We start from the raw sequence: 25,619 nt of genomic DNA, 5'->3' as shown, positions 1-25,619 counted from the left end.
GCAGGCGAAGCCGCCAAGTCGCGGAAGACAAAGGTGAGAGCAGCCTCCGTTGTTGATGCAGTAATTATAAACTGAGCGAGAAGAGAACAGGTGTGTTGACCCAACGCAGTTATCACAGAAATTAAAATCATGTAAAACATTAAAAAGCCTCAAAGATAAAAGAGATCAAACTAAATGATGGTCTGTGTGGATGTGACCGTTTGTGTCAAACGGAGCCGACGTGTAAAGTCTGACCAAATCTGCTTCACCACTCGAGACTCAAGATCTTCAACAAACACTAAGACAAGAGGGAACAGTTTGAAAACCACATCTTCACTTGTGGGTGAACCTCTGTCGTTGTACCTTGTGGACACTGTGTGGTTGTCGTGGTGATGCCGTACAGGCGCGAGTGTCTCTGTGGCAGAAACTCTTCAGTCTCTTTCTCTGAGTGACGATCGACGGCAACAACGGCCTCTCTGAAAAACCAGGAGAATCATGGGAATTTAAATTATCGTCAAGATAACGACAAATTTACTGTCTGTGTGTGTGTGTGTGTGTGTGTGTCTGTGTGTGTGTGTGTGTTTGTCTGTGTGTGTGTGTGTGTGTGTGTGTGTTACCTCCTCCAGTCAGTGTAGTAAAGTTTCCGTCCTAACGACACCAGAGAGAATGGAAACTGAATCCTGTCGACGATCTGTCTCCTGATTCGTCGATGAGGATCCATACACTCGACCTTATGAGTCCCTGTGTGTTGTTGTTATTATCATTGTTGTTGTTATCATTGTTGTTGTTGTTATCATTGTTGTTATTATCATTGTTGTTGTTATTGTTGTTACAATAACAATAACTCACCGGCGTCGGCCCAACACAGCTGCTGTGCGTCCAGGTCAAAGGTCAAACCATTGGGAAGTCCCAGGTCGTCTTTCACCAGGACGCTTCGCTCCGTCCCGTCCATGTTGGACATCTCGATTTTAGGTCCGTCTCTGTCCCAGTCGGCCCAGTACACACGCCTGCAACCACCACAGAGTACTGTATCTACAGATACTACTGATACTGTCCACAGATACTACTGATACTGTCCACAGATACTACTGATACTATCTACAGATACTACTGATACTGTCCACAGATACTACTGATACTGTCCACAGATACTACTGATACTATCCACAGATACTACTGATACTGTCCACAGATACTACTGATACTATCCACAGATACTACTGATACTATCCACAGATACTACTGATACTATCCACAGATACTACTGATACTGTCCACAGATACTACTGATACTATCCACAGATACTACTGATACTATCCACAGATACTACTGATACTATCCACTGATACTACTGATACTATCCACAGATACTACTGATACTGTCCACAGATACTACTGATACTATCCACAGATACTACTGATACTATCCACAGATACTACTGATACTATCCACTGATACTACTGATACTATCCACAGATACTACTGATACTATCCACTGATACTACTGATACTATCCACAGATACTACTGATACTATCAACAGATACTACTGATACTATCCACAGATACTACTGATACTATCCACTGATACTACTGATACTATCCACAGATACTACTGATACTATCCACTGATACTACTGATACTATCCACAGATACTACTGATACTATCCACAGATACTACTGATACTATCAACAGATACTACTGATACTATCCACAGATACTACTGATACTATCCACAGATACTACTGATACTATCAACAGATACTACTGATACTATCCACAGATACTACTGATACTATCCACTGATACTACTGATACTATCCACAGATACTACTGATACTATCCACAGATACTACTGATACTATCCACTGATACTACTGATACTATCCACAGATACTACTGATACTATCCACAGATACTACTGATACTATCCACAGATACTACTGATACTGTCCACAGATACTACTGATACTATCAACAGATACTACTGATACTATCCACAGATACTACTGATACTATCCACAGATACTACTGATACTATCCACTGATACTACTGATACTGTCCACAGATACTACTGATACTATCCACAGATACTACTGATACTGTCCACAGATACTACTGATACTATCCACAGATACTACTGATACTATCCACTGATACTACTGATACTATCCACAGATACTACTGATACTATCCACAGATACTACTGATACTATCCACTGATACTACTGATACTATCCACAGATACTACTGATACTATCAACAGATACTACTGATACTATCCACAGATACTACTGATACTGTCCACAGATACTACTGATACTATCAACAGATACTACTGATACTATCCACAGATACTACTGATACTATCCACTGATACTACTGATACTATCCACAGATACTACTGATACTATCCACAGATACTACTGATACTATCCACTGATACTACTGATACTATCCACAGATACTACTGATACTATCCACAGATACTACTGATACTATCCACTGATACTACTGATACTATCCACAGATACTACTGATACTATCCACAGATACTACTGATACTATCCACAGATACTACTGATACTATCCACTGATACTACTGATACTATCCACAGATACTACTGATACTATCCACAGATACTACTGATACTATCCACAGATACTACTGATACTATCAACAGATACTACTGATACTATCCACAGATACTACTGATACTATCCACTGATACTACTGATACTATCCACAGATACTACTGATACTATCCACAGATACTACTGATACTATCCACTGATACTACTGATACTATCCACAGATACTACTGATACTATCAACAGATACTACTGATACTATCCACTGATACTACTGATACTATCCACAGATACTACTGATACTATCCACAGATACTACTGATACTATCCACTGATACTACTGATACTATCCACAGATACTACTGATACTATCAACAGATACTACTGATACTATCCACAGATACTACTGATACTATCCACAGATACTACTGATACTATCCACTGATACTACTGATACTATCAACAGATACTACTGATACTATCAACAGATACTACTGATACTATCCACAGATACTACTGATACTATCCACTGATACTACTGATACTATCCACAGATACTACTGATACTATCCACTGATACTACTGATACTATCCACAGATACTACTGATACTATCCACAGATACTACTGATACTATCCACTAATGCTTATCATACTAATACAACCGATATAACAATAACTACTATAATCAATACAACTTATAATAATACTACTAGTACTATTAATACTACTGATTAGTACTACTACTTTTATAGAAATGATAATATAGAATGATAATACTAGTATTAATAATAATATTACTAACAATAATAATAATAACGATATTAATACTACTACTATTAGTAGTAATGATATTATAATTGTTAGCTATCAGTTAACTAACCGATAACTACCTGATAATGAACTTTTAACTTTAACTAGCAGTTAATTGGCCAACTGATAACTAACTGTTAACTTAAAATAATGGTTGACTAACTGTTAACAATTTATTAACTGTGAACTTTAACTAACTGTTAACTAAAACTAACTGTGAACTTTAACTAACTTTTGACTAACTGTTAACTAACTGTTAACTAGCTGTTAACTAACTATTAACTTTAACTAAAACTAACTGTGAACTTTAACTAACTTTTGACTAATTGCTAATTAACTATTAACTTGAACTAGCAGTTAACTAACTGATAACCAATTGTTAACTTTAACTAGCTGATAACTGACTGTTACCTAACTTTAACTAAAGGTTAACTAGTCGGTTTAGTGGTGACTCACCCGTACTGTGGGTTGGTGACGATAGCTCTGGGGTTGACGAGGTCGGAATCGAAGAGGACTCGTCTCTGGCTGCCGTCCAGCTGTGACACCTCCACTGTGTCTCTCATGGAGTCCGTCCAGAAGAGGAGGCGGGAGACGTGGTCGACAGCGACGCCTTCAGGACTCTGCAGCTCTGAGGACAAAGTTTATTTATAAACTGAAACTAGACAAATGAATAACCAGAGACAGACTGTCTTACCTGTGGTGACCACTGGGGTGATGTCTCCGCCGCTCAGACTTGCCCTGCTGATCGCCGGCCCTGTGATGTCCGTCCAATAAACCGTCTTGTCCACACAGTCATAGGCGACGGCAATCACCACCCTGTCCTGAGACAGAACACCAGGTTTCAACATGTCTCAAACATGTTGGGACAGGTTGAGTAATGTTGGGACAGGTTGGAACATGTCTCAAACATGTTGGGACAGGTTGAGTAATGTTGGGACAGGTTGGAACATGTCTCAAACATGTTGGGACAGGTTGAGTAATGTTGGGACAGGTTGGAACATGTCTCAAACACGTTGGGACAGGTTGAGTAATGTTGGGACAGGTTGAACCATGTCTCAAACACATTGGGACAGGTTGGAACATGTCTCAAACATATTGGGACAGGTTGAGTAATGTTGGGACAGGTTGGAACATGTCTCAAACACGTTGGGACAGGTTGAGTAATGTTGGGACAGGTTGAACCATGTCTCAAACACGTTGGGACAGGTTGGAACATGTCTCAAACATATTGGGACAGGTTGAGTAATGTTGGGACAGGTTGGAACATGTCTCAAACATGTTGGGACAGGTTGGAACATGTCTCAAACACGTTGGGACAGGTTGAACCATGTCTCAAACACGTTGGGACAGGTTGGAACATGTCTCAAACATGTTGGGACAGGTTGAACCATGTCTCAAACACGTTGGGACAGGTTGGAACATGTCTCAAACATATTGGGACAGGTTGAGTAATGTTGGGACAGGTTGGAACATGTCTCAAACATATTGGGACAGGTTGAGTAATGCTGGGACATGTTGGGACAGGTTGAACCATGTCTCAAACACGTTGGGACAGGTTGGAACATGTCTCAAACATATTGGGACAGGTTGAGTAATGTCCCCAAAGTGTACATGTTTATGTAAGAGTCTTACAGGAACGTGCAGCAGAGGTTTGGCGTCCTCTCTCTTCATGTTGTATCCGTCCAGAGGGAGTAGTTCAATTCTCCCGCTCTGAGCAAACAGCAGGTGGGTCCCCGGAGCGACGGGGTGAACATCAGGCCGTGGCGTTGGACCCAGAGGGGGAGGAGTCACAGCGTGGTTAATACCTGTGAAGGAATTTGTTTAGTTCAGTGAGGTTTAGTTCAGGGAGGTTTAGTTCAGGGAGGTTTAGTTCAGTGAGGTTTAGTTCAGGGAGGTTTAGTTCACTTGTTTAGTTCAGGGAGGTTTAGTTCAGGGAGGTTTAGTTCAGGGAGGTTTAGTTCAGGGAGGTTTAGTTCAGGGAGGTTTAGTTCAGGGAGGTTTAGTTCAGGGAGGTTTAGTTCAGGGAGGTTTAGTTCAGTGAGGTTTAGTTCAGGGAGGTTTAGTTCAGGGAGGTTTAGTTCAGGGAGGTTTAGTTCAGGGAGGTTTAGTTCAGTGAGGTTTAGTTCAGTGAGGTTTAGTTCAGGGAGGTTTAGTTCAGGGAGGTTTAGTTCAGGGAGGTTTAGTTCAGGGAGGTTTAGTTCAGTGAGGTTTAGTTCAGGGAGGTTTAGTTCAGTGAGGTTTAGTTCAGGGAGGTTTAGTTCAGGGAGGTTTAGTTCAGGGAGGTTTAGTTCAGGGAGGTTTAGTTCAGGGAGGTTTAGTTCAGGGAGGTTTAGTTCAGTGAGGTTTAGTTCAGGGAGGTTTAGTTCAGTGAGGTTTAGTTCAGTGAGGTTTAGTTCAGGGAGGTTTAGTTCAGGGAGGTTTAGTTCAGTGAGGTTTAGTTCAGTGAGGTTTACTTCACTTGTTTAGTTCAGGGAGGTTTAGTTCAGTGAGGTTTAGTTCAGGGAGGTTTAGTTCAGTGAGGTTTAGTTCAGGGAGGTTTAGTTCAGGGAGGTTTAGTTCAGTGAGGTTTAGTTCAGGGAGGTTTAGTTCAGGGAGGTTTAGTTCAGTGAGGTTTAGTTCAGGGAGGTTTACTTCACTTGTTTAGTTCAGGGAGGTTTAGTTCAGGGAGGTTTAGTTCAGGGAGGTTTAGTTCAGTGAGGTTTAGTTCAGAGAGGTTTAGTTCAGGGAGGTTTAGTTCAGGGAGGTTTAGTTCAGTGAGGTTTAGTTCAGGGAGGTTTAGTTCAGGGAGGTTTAGTTCAGGGAGGTTTAGTTCAGTGAGGTTTAGTTCAGTGAGGTTTACTTCAGGGAGGTTTAGTTCAGGGAGGTTTAGTTCAGTGAGGTTTAGTTCAGGGAGGTTTAGTTCAGGGAGGTTTACTTCACTTGTTTAGTTCAGGGAGGTTTAGTTCAGGGAGGTTTACTTCACTTGTTTAGTTCAGGGAGGTTTACTTCACTTGTTTAGTTCAGGGAGGTTTAGTTCAGGGAGGTTTAGTTCAGTGAGGTTTAGTTCAGGGAGGTTTAGTTCAGGGAGGTTTAGTTCAGTGAGGTTTAGTTCAGGGAGGTTTAGTTCAGGGAGGTTTAGTTCAGTGAGGTTTAGTTCAGGGAGGTTTAGTTCAGTGAGGTTTAGTTCAGTGAGGTTTAGTTCAGTGAGGTTTAGTTCAGTGAGGTTTAGTTCACTTGTTAAGTTAACAACAGTCATGTTGTGTTTGACTCACACAGAGGAGCGTTGTTGGCTCCGGTCCGGGTGTTGGGGATCTCCTGACCGGTGGCGTCCACACACCAACACTGTCTGATGCTGGCGTGACACTGCGTCGGCTCGAAGGCTCCGTGCTCATCACACTGTGCCACGTACTGACCGACGGCCGGCCGCGGACGGAAGAAGGAGAAGAAGCCGGAGGAGGAGGCGGAGGAGGTCTGAGCGATTTCTCTTAGACGCTCGCACTGCGTCTTCTCTCGCTCTGAAGAAACACAATAGCAATCCAAGTGAGACATCACAGAGACAATATCAACAATGTGAAGATCTTTGATACAAGGTTGAGCTTTCATCATGTTGACTTCAAATTACAAGAAAGTAACCACTCAGGTAACTACTTGTTTACAACTCAGGTAACTACTTGTTTACCACTTGTTTACCACTCAGGTAACTACTTGTTTACTACTCAGGTAACTACTTGTTTACCACTTGTTTACCACTCAGGTAACTACTTGTTTACCACTTGTTTACCACTCAGGTAACTATTTGTTTACCACTCAGGTAACTATTTGTTTACCACTTGTTTACCACTCAGGTAAGTACTTGTTTACCACTTGTTTACCACAAAGTTAACTATTTGTTTACCACTTGTTTACCACTCAGGTAACTATTTGTTTACCACTCAGTTAACTATTTGTTTACCACTTGTTTACCACTCAGGTAAGTACTTGTTTACCACTTGTTTACCACAAAGTTAACTATTTGTTTACCACTTGTTTACCACTCAGGTAACTATTTGTTTACCACTTGTTTACCACTCAGTTAACTACTTGTTTACCACTTGTTTACCACTCAGGTAACTATTTGTTTACCACTTGTTTACCACTCAGGTAACTACTTGTTTACCACTTGTTTACCACTCAGGTCACTATTTGTTTACCAATTGTTTACCACTCAGGTAAATACTTGTTTACCACTCAGTTAACTATTTGTTTACCACTTGTTTACCACTCAGGTAACTACTTGTTTACCACTCAGGTAACTATTTGTTTACCACTCAGGTAACTATTTGTTTACCACTTGTTTACCACACAGTTAATTATTTGTTTACCACTTGTTTACCACTCAGTTAAATATTTGTTTACCACTCAGGTAACTATTTGTTTACCACTTGTTTATCACTCAGGTAACTATTTGTTTACCACTTGTTTACCACTCAGTTACCTATTTGTCTATCACTTGTTTACCACACCGTTAACTATTTGTTTACCACTTGTTTACCACACAGTTAACTATTTGTTTACCACTTGTTTACCACTCAGGTAAGTATTTGTTTACCACTTGTTTACCACTCAGTTAACTACTTGTTTACCACTTGTTTACCACACAGTTAACTATTTGTTTACCACTTGTTTACCACACAGTTAACTATTTGTTTACCACTTGTTTACCACTCAGGTAAGTATTTGTTTACCACTTGTTTACCACAAAGTTAACTATTTGTTTACCACTTGTTTACCACTCAGGTAACTATTTGTTTACCACTTGTTTACCACTCAGGTAACTATTTGTTTACCACACAGTTAACTATTTGTTTACCACTTGTTTACAACTCAGGTAACTATTTGTTTACCACTTGTTTACCACACAGGTAACTATTTGTTTACCACACAGTTAACTATTTGTTTACCACTTGTTTACCACTCAGGTAACTACTTGTTTACCACTCAGGTAACTACTTGTTTACCACTTGTTTACCACTCAGGTAAATACTTGTTTACCACTCAGTTAACTATTTGTTTACCACTTGCTTACCACTCAGTTACCTATTTGTTTACCACTTGTTTACCACTCAGTTAACTATTTGTTTACCACTTGTTTACCACTCAGGTAACTATTTGTTTACCACTTGTTTACCACTTGTTTACCACTCAGGTCACTATTTGTTTACCAATTGTTTACCACTCAGGTAAATACTTGTTTACCACTCAGTTAACTATTTGTTTACCACTCAGTTAACTATTTGTTTACCACTTGTTTACCACTCAGGTAACTACTTGTTTACCACTTGTTTACCACTCAGGTCACTATTTGTTTACCACTTGTTTACCACTCAGGTAAATACTTGTTTACCACTCAGTTAACTATTTGTTTACCACTTGTTTACCACTCAGTTAACTATTTGTTTACCACTTGTTTACCACTCAGTTACCTATTTGTTTACCACTTGTTTACCACTCAGGTAACTACTTGTTTACCACTCAGGTCACTATTTGTTTACCACTTGTTTACCACTCAGGTAACTATTTGTTTACCACTTGTTTACCACTCAGGTCACTATTTGTTTACCACTTGTTTACCACTCAGTTAACTATTTGTTTACCACTTGTTTACCACTCAGTTACCTATTTGTTTACCACTTGTTTACCACTCAGGTCACTATTTGTTTACCACTTGTTTACCACTCAGGTAACTACTTGTTTACCACTTGTTTACCACTCAGGTCACTATTTGTTTACCACTTGTTTACCACTCAGGTAACTACTTGTTGACCACTCAGGTAACTACTTGTTTACCACTTGTTTACCACTCAGTTACCTATTTGTTTACCACTTGTTTACCACTCAGGTAACTACTTGTTTACCACTTGTTTACCACTCAGTTAACTATTTGTTTACCACTTGTTTACCACTCAGTTACCTATTTGTTTACCACTTGTTTACCACTCAGGTAACTACTTGTTTACCACTTGTTTACCACTCAGGTAACTACTTGTTTACCACTTGTTTACCACTCAGTTAACTATTTGTTTACCACTTGTTTACCACTCAGGTAACTACTTGTTGACCACTCAGGTAAATACTTGTTTACCACTCAGGTAACTACTTGTTTACCACTTGTTTACCACTCAGTTAACTATTTGTTTACCACTTGTTTACCACTCAGGTAACTACTTGTTGACCACTCAGGTAAATACTTGTTTACCACTTGTTTACCACTCAGGTAACAACTTGTTGACCACTTGTTGACCACTTGTAGGTGCTTTGATTTTTATCTCACTATTTTCTGAATATATTTTTAAATGAATTCCTTATAATAGTTTTTTCTTATTTATTCTATTTGTTGTATTTACTCTTTTTACGAATTGATATGAAACAAAAATATATAATCATATATTTATATTCGGTATTATATCATATATTAGTATTATAATTGATTGACTGTGTCCATCTGACACCAAGATATTCATGTTTTCATAAGTAAGGATTTGATGTATTTTCTTGTTGTATAATAAACGGACTGATGGTCTAAAGGATTTAATGGACCAGTGAATAAAATGATGACACTATTGATGATCAGCAGCTGTTAATATCTAAATATGCTTGATTCTGATCATGTGTAATTCTCCACTTGATTGAAAAACATTGACAGATTTGATGTGATTTGATTTCAGACAGATTTGAGGACGTGGAGAGTTGACAGGTCTGTGGTGACGTCTGGAGGAGCCTCGGCTCTCGTCACACTTATCCTCGGTATCTGTCCATGAAACGTCCACAAACCAACATCAACAATCCTGGAGCGTCTGCTCCAACAATCAGCCAGACGACCCCGTGAGACGCAGCCATATTACAGGAAGCAGAGCCGCTTGTGTAAGAGACGCTGTGACATGTTTTGACAGGGGACACTAAATGATGACTTTCAGGGGCCAACACGTCAGGGGCCCAGCGGCTCGTAAAAAAGGATGAAAATATGACAAGAGCGTGTTGTGGTGCAGTGGGGCTGTAATTAGCTCTCAGCTCCTGACACCTGGAATCACTGACGGGCTCAAACCACCGACACACGAGGACAACAACAACAGACCAGATGAAAAATATGACAAATCAGATCAGGAGAAAAAAACCTTGGTGAAAAATAAGTGCATCAGTTTTGACAAAGTAAATGTTAAAGTAGATCAGCAGCAAAAATAAACTGAAATATTCATCAATATTTTTCTGGAGGAGAAAATCTTCAGTCTTTCATATTTCAGAAAGAAAAGAAGAAATGAAAAATGGGCCGACCTGTAAACCTAAAGAATAATGAAGCTTGACTTTATCCACCATTAAGCTTCATTAGATCTACTCCCATTGAACTCCATTCATTCTACTGCAGCCACAGTAAAGAATGAGAGGCTGATATTCTCGTTCACAGCTCACAGACAAACACTGTGTTTATCATAACTCCTACTTTTGGTTTTGGAAAAACACCAGACGCCATAATAACCTTCCTCCGTCACTACACGTCTCAAACTACATTTACTCTTCAAATTTGACTCGGTGACAGAAGACTTTAGAGAGAAGTGTAAAAAACAGCACAGATTAACAGTAAACCAGAAGGGGCCTAATAAACTACAAACTACAGATAAAATACTAATTTGAAAAAGCTCAAGCTATATACTAAATATAAAATACTCTGAGAGACTGAGAATAAAGAACCTTTGCTCTGAAAACTGTTCAGATTCAAAGTTATTGTTGGATTTACATTTGAAGACGTTAACGAGGACATCATCGAGGACATCAGGTCAAACTATTGTCCCGAACGCTCAACTGCTCGAGCATCTCGTCGTTCCACTGACACAGAGCTGAATGAATAAATTTCTGTTAACGTGTGTTTTACTGTCACTGATTTTAAAATCTTAACATCTGTGATAAATATAAAGTTTGGCTCTTTGTCTCTGATGTTGTTTCCATCATTTAATTTTTTTAAGTTTTGTTCGGGTGAAACTGTCTTTCAGGAATGGTTCAACTGATAGTTGATCTTTGATGGTGTGAAGTGAATTCTGAAACACATGATCAGGTTTTGTCTTCAGTGATCAGGAGTCACAGTGAACTTGTGGTTTCTGACCCTGAACACGAGTGTTTGTCTAATGTGGGATGTGTTTAGACTTCACCGCTTCGTCTCTATTGTTCTGTCTCAACCTTCAGCTGAGACAAAGCTTCCACTCGTCCCTGAGATGTCTGTAAACCTCCAGTCTGGTCACACAAATTGTCTAAACTTTAGTTTAACGCTCAGTTTCCTACCTGAGGATGTGGGCCTGCATTGGAATCCATCACCATGGAAACCAGGGTAGCACTGGCAGGTGTAGGAGCCTGGTGTGTTGGAGCACAATGCGTTACCATGGCAACGATCCAGTCGACACTCGTCCACATCTGAGCGGAAACAAAGACACGGAGATGAAGACGAGGCCGAGGTCTGCAGACGATTGGACGCAGCGTCTGATAAACTCACCCTGACACGACTGACCGTCGCCCTCGAAGCCCGGGAGACACGAGCAGACGTACGACGAACCTCCGGTGTAGCTGCACAGAGCTCGGTCAGATACATCACAGTCATGACTTCCTGTCTGACAATGATCCACCAGACGATTCTCCTCTAAGAGACCAAACAGAAAACATATGTCACAGCCTTTGATTATTATAATTATATATCAAACGATATTTGCTGTAACAGAGAGAACATCTGAAATGAACTGTGGTGGTTGTGCACCTCTGGGCCGCCGAACATCGTGAGCTTCACAGATGTTTTCATATCAGTCACAGTTACGTAACAAAACCTCCATTGTTTATGTCTCTTGGCGTCTTTAAGAACATCTGTATGTTCAACAAGGGACTCAAACAACACACAGGAACTACAAACTACAAACTCCACACATACACACACACACACACACACACACACACACACACACACACACACACACACACGTGTTTAAACGCACCAGTGCAGGTCCTTCCATCGCTGGCGAACATGAATCCAGTCAAACACTCACAGCGGAAGGTTCCGGGCTGGTTACTGCAGACGGAGTTGGACCCACAGATCCAGGACGTCTCTCTGCACTCGTCAATATCTGCCAATAACACAACGACATTTACAGACATGAGGTCACATCACAGGCAGCCTGACCATCTGAGTTTAAAGAACTTCACATGAACCGATAAACTTGAAGCTCTGTTTGAGTCATTAGAGGTTAACATGAAGAAATACATAAGAACACTGGATATTATCATGAATCTAAAAATCTGTGAGAAAAAATGTGATCTTTCTTCAGAAACGTGTCACATGATGTTTATAAATTTAAATTATTATCATTCATTGATTCATTAGCATGGCAGCGGTAACTCTCATTGCCTGTAGGAGTGTTTGACTCAACACAGTCCAGGGTGGTAGGGATTAGGGGTTATGCTGTAATGTGGTTGTGTTACCGTGGCAGTAGCGTCCATCTCCGGTGAAGCCGGCAGCACATTCACAAGTGAACTGGAGGCCTTCGCCTGGTCTGCACACGGCGTTGATGTCGCAGCCGTGTCGGCCGGTGAAACATGGATTCTGCTCCGGAAGACTGCCTGTGAGAAAACAGACAGAATAAGAAGAGTAACCGCACATTCAACATCTGTTTGTGTTTTCAGTGACGTTCATTAATTAATGATAATCGGATTCATGAAAATGATAATTAGCAGCAGCTCCAGTTCATCACTTCAGCACCTGTGGCTCCATGTTCCCATCATGCAGCAGCTGGATGTTTAAAGTTTCCTCTTCGCAGGAAACACGACCCAGATGTTCAACGTTTAAATCTCAGACTCTGGCTAAGTCGTGTTTGTTTGTGGAACTCTGAAGCCGAAGCAGCTCATCAACAGACCCACCGGCACTTTTACCTTTAACCCTCCAACTTATTTAAAGAATCATCTGATGTCCCCTCCTGTGGACTGGAGGTTGGTATCTCCCTGACCTTTACCCCCTGCCAACGCTCTCACAGCCGCTGCAGCTCGCAGCTGAGGAAATAAAGCTGCTACCAAGAGATCACTGTTGATGTTTCTTTGAAGGAGGCTCGTTTCAGCACATTCCTCCGAGGAACAACAATCCACGAGCAGGAGACACAGACGTTAACCTGACAACCTGCAGCTGGACACGTTAACATCTTCATCTTTCGACTGTAAAACTCCCGTAAGAAAGTTTTAGGACAAATCAAAAATGTCTGGAAGCTCATTTCTGCCTAATAATTATATTTTCATTATCAATTAATCGGTAATTATTTTCTCAATTAAGTTTTTAGTTGATAAAATGTCGGTTTAATGTGACATAAAACAGAAAATCTGAATAACATTTTGTTCATGTCTGAAAAAATCTTCAGAGATTTGATTTCATGAGAGTTTATAAATAAATGTCCTCCTCTCTCTTTGCTTATATTTCCTCTGTGTGTACGAGGTGTTTAAACTCACTGTGGACGGAGCCTATCTTGTTGCTCATGGCGTAGCGGGTCAGATTGTTGTCAGCGTCAAACATCACGAAGATCTGGTCCACGCTGAGCTGCTGGGTGGATGGTGCCACCCGGGTTACATCGTTGTGAGGGCAGCTCTGGAAGGTGATGGTCTGACGCCACTGGAAGCTTCTAGTCTGAACAGTGCCGTCAGGGGAGGTGATGGCGTAGTCGCGGTTTGAGGAGGAAGTGATCACTGGTTGTAGCAGAAGAAAAAAGAATGAATACAGATTTTCGCCGCACTACTGATTTAGATTTAGGGGACGGTCCTTACAGTTTCTGTCGTACTGGTAGATCTCTTTGTACGGGTTGATCTGAACGGAGGATCCCAGCGGGATGTGGGGTAGACGTCCCTCCAGTTCCGTGCTCACCACCAGGTGGTCGTGGTCATCGATGCCTTTAAACTGCTGCTTGATGCTCAAACGCTCGTTTCCAGGCTGGAAGATCACCTCTGCCTGTCGGGAAAAAACGCCACCTTCAGGGGAACAACGCCAAGGGCATTAAGGTTCATGGTCACCAACACATATTAACACATGTACTGAGTATTATCTAAATAATTGTGCGCATAGCCTTTACTCTCTGTCTGTAGAACACGGTTGGAAGTCAACAACTTCAAATGTCTATGTCGTCGGTGTGTTAAACACAACCTCTCCTCACCAATTAGACTGAAGCCATTCTGGTAGCCGGGCTGCTCCAAGGCGAAGGCCCAGCCGATGACTCCTCCCAGGGAGGACAGCGGTTGCAAGGAGGGCCCTATGCTTGTGGGGATGTTGCTGATGGCCACGTAAGCCCGTCCGTCATTGGCCACCACATATGAGTGCAAGTCATTGTTACTGAACTCCACGGGCGAGTTCCCCACAAACACCTGACCATTGACCTTTCCATTCATTCTCTGCGGTTTACCTGGGAAACAACACAGATTTCATACGAAGGGCAGAAGTTCTGGAGTCCCACAATGAACCAAAGTTTGTGTCATCTTGACAACTGTCAACACAAAATTGTTAGTTCTGACATTGAGTCAAATACCACCAGGTTCTAGTGCATTAGTTGCATAATCTGCAGAATCTGAATCATGTTGGGCCAAAATGTTTATGAGAATTTAAGCATTGATTAATCGACAAAATAAATATCAGATTAATTAATAATGAAAATAATCAATTCAAGTCTTGAGCACTGTCTCACATCATTGTGTCTTTGCACAGACAATTCTCACCTTCTGCGACACAGTCCTTCCCATTACCATAGAAACCAGGCCTGCAGTGGCAGCAGTACCCGTTACTGTAATCCCGACAATCCGCAAAATTAGAGCATTTGTGTCTGTTGTGGGCACAGGTCTCCAGATTGTACGCAAATACTGAGAAAAGAACCAAAGTCTGTATCAGTCAAACATTTAATTCGACATAAACCTGAAGAAATCAAATCTAAATCTTCACGCACAAAAGTTTGGAACCTCTGTAATTTACCATTTACATCCAGATCTTCGTCTTCATCCACCACAACAATCTGGGGGTGTTGGGGCTGGGAATGGGGTGGCACTGGTTGGACTGGTTCAGGACTGATGTATCGTGGTTGAACTGGATCAGGATCAGGGTATGTTGGTTTAGGAGGGTCTGGATTATGTGGACGAACCCTTTCAGGACTATACTGCGGCTCTTCAATCTCTGGTTTGACAAACCCTGGTGTCGCGGTCTCAGCTTCATCAGTCGGAAACTCCTCCTTCACTTCTGTTGCTGCTTCGGTTGACATCATCGTCTGGGTTGCGTAGGTTGAAAACTCCACCTCCTGTTGCTCATTGGGTAGTCTTGGCAACACCGTCACAGGAAGTTCAGTTGTACCTTTCTCCTCAGGAAGGCCAGTGATAATTCCTGGTATGATGCTGACAAAGAACCGCGAAGGCCCAATCTCGTACACCCAAACCCCTTTGCGTCCAGAATTTGTCTTTCTGATTGGATATAGGACGGAAGACAGTGACAATGAGGACAGTTCATTCAGTGAGATAAAAACCAACAAGGATCTCGCTCACTAATCTCAGAAAGTTTCATCTACAAAGACTAAATTCAGAAAGACATCTGTCCACACAACTCTTGCAGTTGAACAACAAAAAAAGAAGACGGATCCTTTCAAGTCCGAGAGACTTCAAGACATTTTCTTCCAATAATTTGTGATAGTGCCACTTTTGGAAATACTTTTATAATTTGATATTAACATTCAAGCTTGTTCTGGTCACTAAGGCTGAAGTATTTGTTTTGTTAGCACTCTGTTAGCCACAATAACATTAACGTGGATTACTTGATTGACAAAATAAATCACTTATATTATACACTTATCTTATATTTTCAAACACTAGATTCATACTCAGTAAGTTCCCTGATGGAGGCCTCTTCATCTGTCGTAGTTCGGTAGTACGTCCCCTGGCTGTTCTGGAACCAGCCCTGCACCATGCCTTCATTGAAGCCGGCCTCTAGGAGCTTATTGTCATCCCCAACAGACGTGGAGAGGAACTGCAGTCCGTCTGTCGGATACAAGAGGATGGCATAGGAGGATGACTTCATGGAGGCCACAACCAGCTGGAACGTGTTTCTCTGAAAGAACAAATGAAAATATATTGAGCAGCCATTCTCAGTTTTGCTCCTAGGGCCACACAGTTCTTCTGATTTTCTTATCTGGTTGGTAGTTTGAGGCGAGCCCTTTAATTTCCAAATCATCTTATCAGCGCTGACGAGCAGAGAGTTCCTGATCTTTAGAGGCAGAGGAGACGGTCATTTTATGGAGGAAGCTGTCAGACACACTACTTCAAAACGGAACGTCAGGTTTCTGGGCTCTGCCTGAGATCCAGAACTAGCTGCAGGGTCTACATTTTCTATCTGACCTGGGAATGCCTCAGGCTCCCCCAAGAAGAGCTACAAAGCGTGGCCAGGGAGAGGGAAGTCAGGGACACCCTTCGGATCATTTAAGCCTAGTTTATGCTTCTGCGTCACGTCGACGCCGTACCTACGCCGTAGGTCGTTGAGCATTCGAAGTTCTGCGTCGAGGGAACGCGTTGCTCTGCAATTCACCGCCATGCCGCTAGGGGGTGTAGCGGTGTGTTTGTGTGGTTATAGCCGAATCCTCGCTTTTTCTTCCGTAAAGTAAACAACAGTAAACAATGGCGACCGAGGTGGAGCAGCTGTATTTGTTGTTGGAGCTCATCAATATTGAAGAACAAATGCTTATATTGCAAATGTTGAAGCGCAAACTACAAAGAAAACGTTTGCGGAGGTGGTTTTTACGACGAGGAAGAAAGACCGGAAAAGCAACTGCCGGAACTTACGTTCTGAGCGGACCAATCACAGCGCTTACGGTCCGCGTCGACGTCCGCGTAGTTAGGATTTTTGGGAGGCGCACGTCAGGCTACGGCGTAGGGGTCTGCGTCGACGCCGTAGCTACGGCGTAGCTACGGCGTCGACGTGACGCAGAAGCATAAACTAGGCTTTACGATTTTTGGGAGGCGCACGTCAGGCTACGGCGTAGGGGTCTGCGTCGCGTAGCTACGGCGTCGACGTGACGCAGAAGCATAAACTAGGCTTAACCCCCCCACCACCACCACTTCCTCAGGCCATGATTAAGCAGTTCACTTACACCTCAAGGACAAGTGGCGCTGTTCTGAGGACGGTAATGTTCGTATTTTGTCGACTGAAGATAGATGGTTTGAAAGAGGAGTGAAAGAAAAACTTAACGGAGGAGGTGGTTTATTATACTCTCCTTGGTTGTCCTGCCCAGCAGGATGGGTCTACAACAGATTAACAGCCATTCACACCTGGACTCAGAGTTACTCAACGACCCACAACCGGTGGGGGGTTTTAACGACCAGCCTGTTTAACATAACGACTCTGACACACAGAGGTTAATGCCTGAAACCTCCTAGTACTCAGAACTGAAGAAGCCTCTTTTAGGAAACGTCTTCATGAAACACAAGCAAGTCCAGTTGTTCACTTGACTGAGAGTCTTCACTTTCAGGAATCACCTGGATTTTATTTGAACTTGAAGGTTGAAGAGTTTGAACTGTAAAACAGGAGACATAAATCAAACCATCTTTAAAAAAACAACATGGCTGACCATAGCGTCCAATCCGTCCCCTCGACCAGAAGTCCCCCGAGCAGCCATGTTCACCCAGGTGACGACGAGGACGCTGATGGGCTTGACTCCTTCTTCCCTGGAGAAAGCTTGTTCGATGTGCTCAGCGGCTCGACTCAGTACATCTGGGCTTCTGTCCTGCCGGTAGAAGACCTTCCCCCGTCCGTCACTGTTGTCCAGGTCTCCCAGCAGAGCAGCAATCATTGGAAAACTGGCGGGCATCTTCCCCAGGTACTCACTCTCAGCTGGAGGGTCAACGACCGCCACAAATCCATTGGTGTTAATCTGGAAGAGAAGGAAGTTATTAATTATTTAACCAATTGATGTCTGAAAAATAATATAAATATATAAATGTGTAAATATGTAAATATGTAAATATGTAAATATGTAAATGTGTAAATATGTAAATAAATAAATATGTAAATATACAAATATGTCAATGTGTAAATATGTAAATATATATATACCAACTGATTTTAATGCAGATGTAATCTATTTTATTAGTAAAACCTTCCATAGTTTTATCATCATGACGTATTAATAACCATGAATCTGTTAATTATCAGCTCATACTAACACAAGGCTCAGACTTACTTAGAACAATCTATCAGGTAATTATAACTAATTTCTAGTTTGTAGTTATGAGGAACTAATGATGACAGCTAGTTCGTTCCTTATTATTAATTCAATTAATTATTATGGATTATTATTGTTCCTCCTCATCTTGAGGGAATATTTAACTATTGTTTGAATGAGACTTGAAACTAAAGACTGAGACAAAAACTCCTGAGGACAAAGTTTACTGAAGTTATAAAGTGAGAAGAGACGTTTCCTATACAAACTACCAGAGGAGACGTTTTCTACAGAAACTACCAGAGGAGACGTTTTCTACAGAAACTGCCAGAGGAGACGTTTTCTACAGAAACTACCAGAGGAGACGTTTTCTATACAAACTACCAGAGGAGACGTTTTCTACAGAAACTACCAGATGAGATGTTTTCTACAGAAACTACCAGAGGAGACGTTTTCTATAGAAACTACCAGAGGAGACGTTTTCTATACAAACTACCAGAGGAGACGTTTTCTACAGAAACTACCAGAGGAGACGTTTTCTACACAAACTACCAGAGGAGACGTTTTCTATAGAAACTACCAGAGGAGACGTTTTCTACAGAAACTACCAGAGGAGACGTTTTCTATAGAAACTACCAGAGGAGACGTTTTCTACAGAAACTACCAGAGGAGACGTTTTCTACAGAAACTACCAGAGGAGACGTTTTCTATAGAAACTACCAGAGACGTTTTCTACAGAAACTACCAGATGAGATGTTTTCTATAGAAACTACCAGAGGAGACGTTTTCTACAGAAACTACCAGATGAGAGACTTTTGCCAAAGCTTATCAGATTAATTTCCTTTGAGACAAAATAGTTTATATCGATATTTTGAATTATGTGATTATGAGTTTTAATCAATAAATATTATTGAAAAATATTAATACATCCGCAGGTTGAGGGGATTATTGACCTTCAGGAAATATTTCGGCTGTGACCATGAATGAATAAAGACACAAAGAAGAGGAGGAGGAGGAGGAGGAGGAGGAGGAGGAGGAGACAGACTGAAGGTCAGCTGGTGTTTCACAGAGCACACAGAGGATCTCCAGTTCAACCTGCCGTCAGAGTTCAGGACTCTCCGAGCGCTCGACCTCCTCTGACGTTCTGCTCGCTCCGTCAGCCCACAGGAATTCTGCACAATGACTTCCCATTCACTCAGAAGAAAAGGATTTCTTTAACCTCATTAACTCAAATCCGCCTTAAACTGAAGCCGAGCAAATGCAGCTCAGTGACCGAGCCTGAATATTATCGACCGTGACCATGAAGTGGAACTCAGTGTTTCCTCTTTGTCCAGAACATTCAGACAAAACAGCTTCAGTTTATGTCTCAGACGACCAAACTGTGAAAATTAGGATTTTCAATCCAATTGAATGAAAAACAAACTTATAACATTTAACATATAACATATAACATTTAACATATAACATTTAACATATAACATTTAACATATAACATTTAACATATAACATTTAACATTTAAACATATAACGTGAAATAAAAACATGAGAGAATCTGACCACATGTTTACAACCAAACACAAGTCGCACACTTTGACAGAAGAACATTGTCAACATGTTCCTCCACCAACAACGCCCTGAAGGACTCAAATCTTAAAGACAGACCCCCCCTCATTGCAAGTTGTAATCTGTACTGGCAACAGCAGAGGTCAAAGGTCAAACAGCGTCTAGCGTTTAATGGACACGTCACTGTCATGGATGTGTTTTGTGACATGTGATTCACAATAGTTACTGATGTAAGTGCTTGTACAGAGAGAAACCCAGTGGCGAGAGAAGACTGCATCAATGAAAGTCAACACGTTTTCAGAAACTTTGCCCGTGAACAACCTGGAGTCTCCACAACCCGACTACTACAGATCCTCCTCCACACCCAGCTCTGGTGTCAGCTCAACGTCTGATGGGCAGAAAAATCAGGACCACTTTTGCCACTCTGGCTAAAAACCTGCACATCAGAGCTAAAGATGTTGTGGAGGAACAAGCAGCTCAGACTACTGCAGCCAGGGGGCGCTGTTCTCACCAGACGGGACAAAAGGTAGAGTTGGCTGGTGAGAGCACGACCGAGAGGTTAGACCTCATCGAGACGGAGTGAAGAGCCTTTTTCCAAGCACTTCCTGTTGCTGGGTCCCCAGTCCAAGCCACCGCAAACACCAGAACAGATACACCTAGCAACAGTTACCATGGTGATACGGGATGAAAACCAGGGTACGTTGGACAAACGTGTGAAGATGATGAGAGAATGTGTCAAGAAAACAAAACTCTTATTATTTTTTTAGAACAAACAAACAAGTTTATTACAGTCACATGCTTTCTGTTAGCTCTTCTGTTAGCTCTTCTGTGGTTTAACGTCTGGAGAATCCGCACAAACTGCTCATTTGTGGTTTGAGACAAACATTGATTTTCATGAACTTTGACTCGTTGATGTTGTTTTGTATTTAATGAGTAAAAAAGAATTATAACATTTGTGGAACCTTCAGGTTCACCTGACTCAACACGTAATAACACGGATGTGTGAAATCATATGTGCGTCCTCCTTGGTGGAAACATGCCAGGACGCCGCTGACATCCCACATGTTTGACCCCTGAGATCATCATTATCAGTGTGAGAATGGTGGAGGGAGGAAACACCCTGAGAGTTGCCATCTGGTTCTAGAGGACAGATGTCTCAGATCTATATGTTCCAGATGTGCTGAACTTCCTGACAGAGATCGAGCGAATATACGAGCGGCAGAAGTTTCTGCTGAGGAGCTGGAGCTGAGCCAAGGTTCGACTGTACAAGATAGAGCTGAACATAAAGAATGGAGGACTGATAATTACTGAGGAGGAACCAACCCACAGGATGTCAGTCGTTCTGAGGGGAGTTAATTTATAGACCCACAGCGTCATTACGGCTTCACACTGTGGGAACGTGGAGAAGAATCTTTATAACACGTTCAGAATTTTATAAGATGCAAAATCTTAAAGACAGAATAAAATAACAACAGGAATAAAGATTTATTTCATTTTATTTCATGAACACATCTTAGACTCTTCACAGATGTTTCCTGTCTATTTTATTCTTTTAGTTACTGTCTCAGAAATGTTCATATTCTGTGTTTTGAAGAAACACTGTTTGTGTGTTGGCCTCAATGCTTCAAATGAAACTGTCGACAAACAATTGACGGACAAAGACATTTAACCGACCAGCATCCTGCAGGTTAAACCAACAGAACATGTGAACGCAGCTTTAAAAGATTTATCCTCCGACTACAGAAACATTTACATTCCTGAAACAAGTTTGACCCCCCAGTGTGTGTGTGTTGTAACTGGGGGAGGGGGGGGGGGCTGAAGAAAAAACAACTGTTACGAATAAAAAACTGAAAAGAGAAAAGTTAAACTTAGTCAGTTAAACTGATCAAGTTAAACTGATCAAGTTAAACTGATCAAGTTAAACAGATCAAGTTAAACTGATCAAGTTAAACTGATCAAGTTAAACTGATCAAGTTAAACGGATCAAGTCAAACTGATCAAGTTAAACTTAGTCAGTTAAACTGATCAAGTTAAACTGATCAAGTTAAACTGATCAAGTTAAACGGATCAGGTTAAACTTAGTCAGTTAAACAGATCAAGTTAAACTGATCAAGTTAAATGAATCAAGTTAAACTGATCAAGTTAAATGAATCAAGTTAAACTGATCAAGTTAAGTGAATCAAGTTAAACAGATCAAGTTAAACGGATCAAGTTAAACTGATCAAGTTAAACAGATCAAGTTAAACAGATCAAGTTAAACTGATCAAGTTAAACGGATCAGGTTAAACTTAGTCAGTTAAACAGATCAAGTTAAACTTAGTCAGTTAAACAGATCAAGTTAAACAGATCAAGTTAAACTTAGTCAGTTAAACTGATCAAGTTAAACAGATCAAGTTAAACTGATCAAGTTAAATGAATCAAGTTAAACTGATCAAGTTAAATGAATCAAGTTAAACAGATCAAGTTAAACTGATCAAGTTAAACGAATCAAGTTGAATGAATCAAGTTAAACTGATCAAGTTTAACAGATCAAGTTAAACTGATCAAGTTAAACTGATCAAGTTAAATGAATCAAGTTAAACTGATCAAGTTAAACTGATCAAGTTAAACGAATCAAGTTGAATGAATCAAGTTAAACAGATCAAGTTAAACAGATCAAGTTAAATGAATCAAGTTAAATGAATCAAGTTAAATGAATCAAGTTAAACTGATCAAGTTAAGTGAATCAAGTTAAAATGATCAAGTTAAACTGATCAAGTTAAATGAATCAAGTTAAATGAATCAAGTTAAATGAATCAAGTTAAACTGATCAAGTTAAGTGAATCAAGTTAAAATGATCAAGTTAAACTGATCAAGTTAAATGAATCAAGTTAAATGAATCAAGTTAAACTGATCAAGTTAAACAGATCAAGTTAAACTGATCAAGTTAAATGAATCAAGTTAAATGAATCAAGTTAAATGAATCAAGTTAAACTGATCAAGTTAAATGAATCAAGTTAAACAGATCAAGTTAAACTGATCAAGTTAAATGAATCAAGTTAAGTGAATCAAGTTAAACTGATCAAGTTAAACTGATCAAGTTAAACTGATCAAGTCAAACAGATCAAGTTAAACTGATCAAGTTAAGTGAATCAAGTTAAACAGATCAAGTTAAACTGATCAAGTTAAGTGAATCAAGTTAAACTGATCAAGTCAAACAGATCAAGTTAAACTGATCAAGTTAAGTGAATCAAGTTAAACTGATCAAGTTAAACTGATCAAGTTAAACTGATCAAGTCAAACAGATCAAGTTAAACTGATCAAGTTAAATGAATCAAGTTAAACTGATCAAGTTAAACTGATCAAGTTAAATGAATCAAGTTAAACTGATCAAGTTAAATGAATCAAGTTAAACTGATCAAGTTAAACTGATCAAGTTAAATGAATCAAGTTAAACTGATTCATTAAATCAGGTTAGAATCAGGTTTAGAGTTATAGGCATTTAGTTGTGATGGTTAAGGTTGGGGGAGGGGCTAGGGAATATATTATGACAATGAGCTTCATCACAACTATAGAGAGACGTGTGTGTTTGTGTGTGTGTGTGTGTGTGTGTCGGCTGATAAAAGACTTGTAAACACTGACTTTTAATTGACTCACATTCCAGCGTCTGTTCACATCTTCAACAGAGAATCAACACCTCTGAACAAACAACACACACACACACACACACACACCCATACACTACTGTAGTACTGTAGAGTACTGTACTACTGTGGAGTACTGTGGAGTATTGTGGAGTACTGCGCCTGAAGGTGCTGATACTGCTAGTAATACATAATGATGTTACCATGGCAACCAGATGAAGCTTCAGTCAATGTCTCCATTCAAACAGAAAGAATACTACCCCCCCCCCCCCCCCCCCAACTGACAACACGCACACATCAGACTTGTCTACAAACCAATCAGAGTTAAGTATAAGTAGACTCCGCCCACGTAGGTGATGACAACAGGACGTACAGTATATGAGCTAAAAGTCCAGTGAACTTTTAAAGATGGTGACAGTTGAATCAAAGACGTTAAATTAAATCATATTTAAGGCAGAAGATCTGAAATTTTAATCAGAAGTGTCTTTTATTTTGTAGGAGGTTATAAAATGCAGATCAATACCAGAAGTGACAACAGGATCGATAACTGATGAAAAATAAGAATCTGAGTGAGGAAAGTGGAGGAAAAAAATAAAAACTATCAAAGTGTCTTTTTCTGTACAAACTGAATCTTTGTCTGTGAAAACGATGAGAAAATACGAAGCTGAGACTTTTCAACCTAACCTTTTTTTTAGGTTTGTACATTTAAATGTCCTCTGATTTTCTCCCTGTTCTTAGAAACAACTTACTTTTTAAATGTCCCTTTATCATTCACCCTTTTTCTACTCATGTTTGTTATTCACCAAACACCAACGTTAAGTCTTTGTGCGTTTAAATAAAGTCAAGATCTGATTTTTAATGTCTCGTTACTTCAGGTCATTTTGTTCTGTGAATAAAATAATTAATAATCAATAGTTACAGAAACTTAAAGACTCAAAGTAAATCTTTATTTGAATTTCAATGGATTTAAAACTTTTTTCTGAATTAATTTCATTTGAATAAAACTTGTCCTGTGATGATAAAACTAGTATAACTGTATAAATATATAAAGTACATATGTATATATATATATATATATATATATATATATAAATGTATATAAAGGAAAAACTCACATAAAGATCCTGACTGTGACTTTTGAAGAAGAAAACTTCTCCGTCCAGACGCAGCTCTGCTGTGGAGTCGGAACCCGGCGGCAGCTCCTGGTCTCCGGCTGCAGCTCCGAACAGGAGCAGCTCCTCCAGCTCCAGAGCCCGGGTCATCAGAACCAGGCTCAACAGGCAGCAGCACACCAACCACCGGCTCATCTTCAGCCCAGGTACCGGTCCACTTCCCCGGAGAACGAGTGAGGAGCAGCGGGAAGAGAAGAGAGGAGCAGCGGGAAGAGGAGAGAGGAGCAGCGGGCACAGAGGTGTCCAGGGGCGGACTGAAGGAGGAGGAGGAGAGGGGCCTAGAGCCGCACGAGAAAGAGGAAGCTGGGGGGGGGGGGGATACAAACTTTAATTTCAAAATAAAAGTCTCCACCATTCAGTCAGGTTTACTTCAGTAAAAGTATTGTTACTCTATACTTCATTATCATTACAAGTTATACTATCACACAGGAAGAGTATGTACATGTAAATGTTATCAAACAAGCAGTAAAGTAGTTTATTTCTGTTCATCTTTATAAAAATCTTTATTATTTTTACTCTGATGGTTTATGACTTTCTTGTAAAGCACTTGTACAAATAAAGTTATTATATATATATTTATTTATATATCATCTGTCAGTTATATTATAAACATTATATAACTGACAGATGATTCATTCTATAGATTTAAACAGTTGAACAGCTCCACCTAG

General features: G+C 40.4%; 1 protein-coding gene across 1 annotated transcript in view; it reads right to left on the bottom strand.

The window, feature by feature from the left end:
• Positions 1–25,179, bottom strand: part of LOC109645338 (nidogen-1-like) — a 25,713-nt gene extending 534 nt beyond the window's left edge. Inside the window, exons 1-20 of the mRNA XM_069529540.1 lie at positions 24,892–25,179; positions 18,000–18,302; positions 16,260–16,486; positions 15,368–15,846; positions 15,118–15,258; positions 14,562–14,807; positions 14,179–14,379; positions 13,867–14,100; positions 12,856–12,993; positions 12,372–12,500; positions 11,882–12,025; positions 11,674–11,802; positions 6,639–6,881; positions 5,020–5,192; positions 4,082–4,208; positions 3,844–4,015; positions 829–986; positions 597–720; positions 343–455; positions 1–71 (exon numbers count right to left, since the gene is read on the bottom strand). The exon at positions 1–71 is cut by the window's left edge and continues 534 nt beyond it. Of these exons, the coding sequence (XP_069385641.1) occupies positions 1–71; positions 343–455; positions 597–720; positions 829–986; positions 3,844–4,015; positions 4,082–4,208; positions 5,020–5,192; positions 6,639–6,881; positions 11,674–11,802; positions 11,882–12,025; positions 12,372–12,500; positions 12,856–12,993; positions 13,867–14,100; positions 14,179–14,379; positions 14,562–14,807; positions 15,118–15,258; positions 15,368–15,846; positions 16,260–16,486; positions 18,000–18,302; positions 24,892–25,083 (3,744 nt within the window). The 5' untranslated portion in view covers positions 25,084–25,179. The remainder of the gene's footprint in view (positions 72–342; positions 456–596; positions 721–828; positions 987–3,843; positions 4,016–4,081; positions 4,209–5,019; positions 5,193–6,638; positions 6,882–11,673; positions 11,803–11,881; positions 12,026–12,371; positions 12,501–12,855; positions 12,994–13,866; positions 14,101–14,178; positions 14,380–14,561; positions 14,808–15,117; positions 15,259–15,367; positions 15,847–16,259; positions 16,487–17,999; positions 18,303–24,891) is intronic.
• Positions 25,180–25,619: the final 440 nt, after the last annotated feature.

This window comes from Paralichthys olivaceus, chromosome 8 (genome assembly GCF_024713975.1).
Source record: "Paralichthys olivaceus isolate ysfri-2021 chromosome 8, ASM2471397v2, whole genome shotgun sequence".
In the NCBI taxonomy this organism is placed as follows: Eukaryota; Metazoa; Chordata; class Actinopteri; order Pleuronectiformes; family Paralichthyidae; genus Paralichthys; species Paralichthys olivaceus.
The sequence above is the reverse complement of the archived record's forward strand: the minus strand, read 5'-3'. Positions and strand labels throughout refer to the sequence as shown.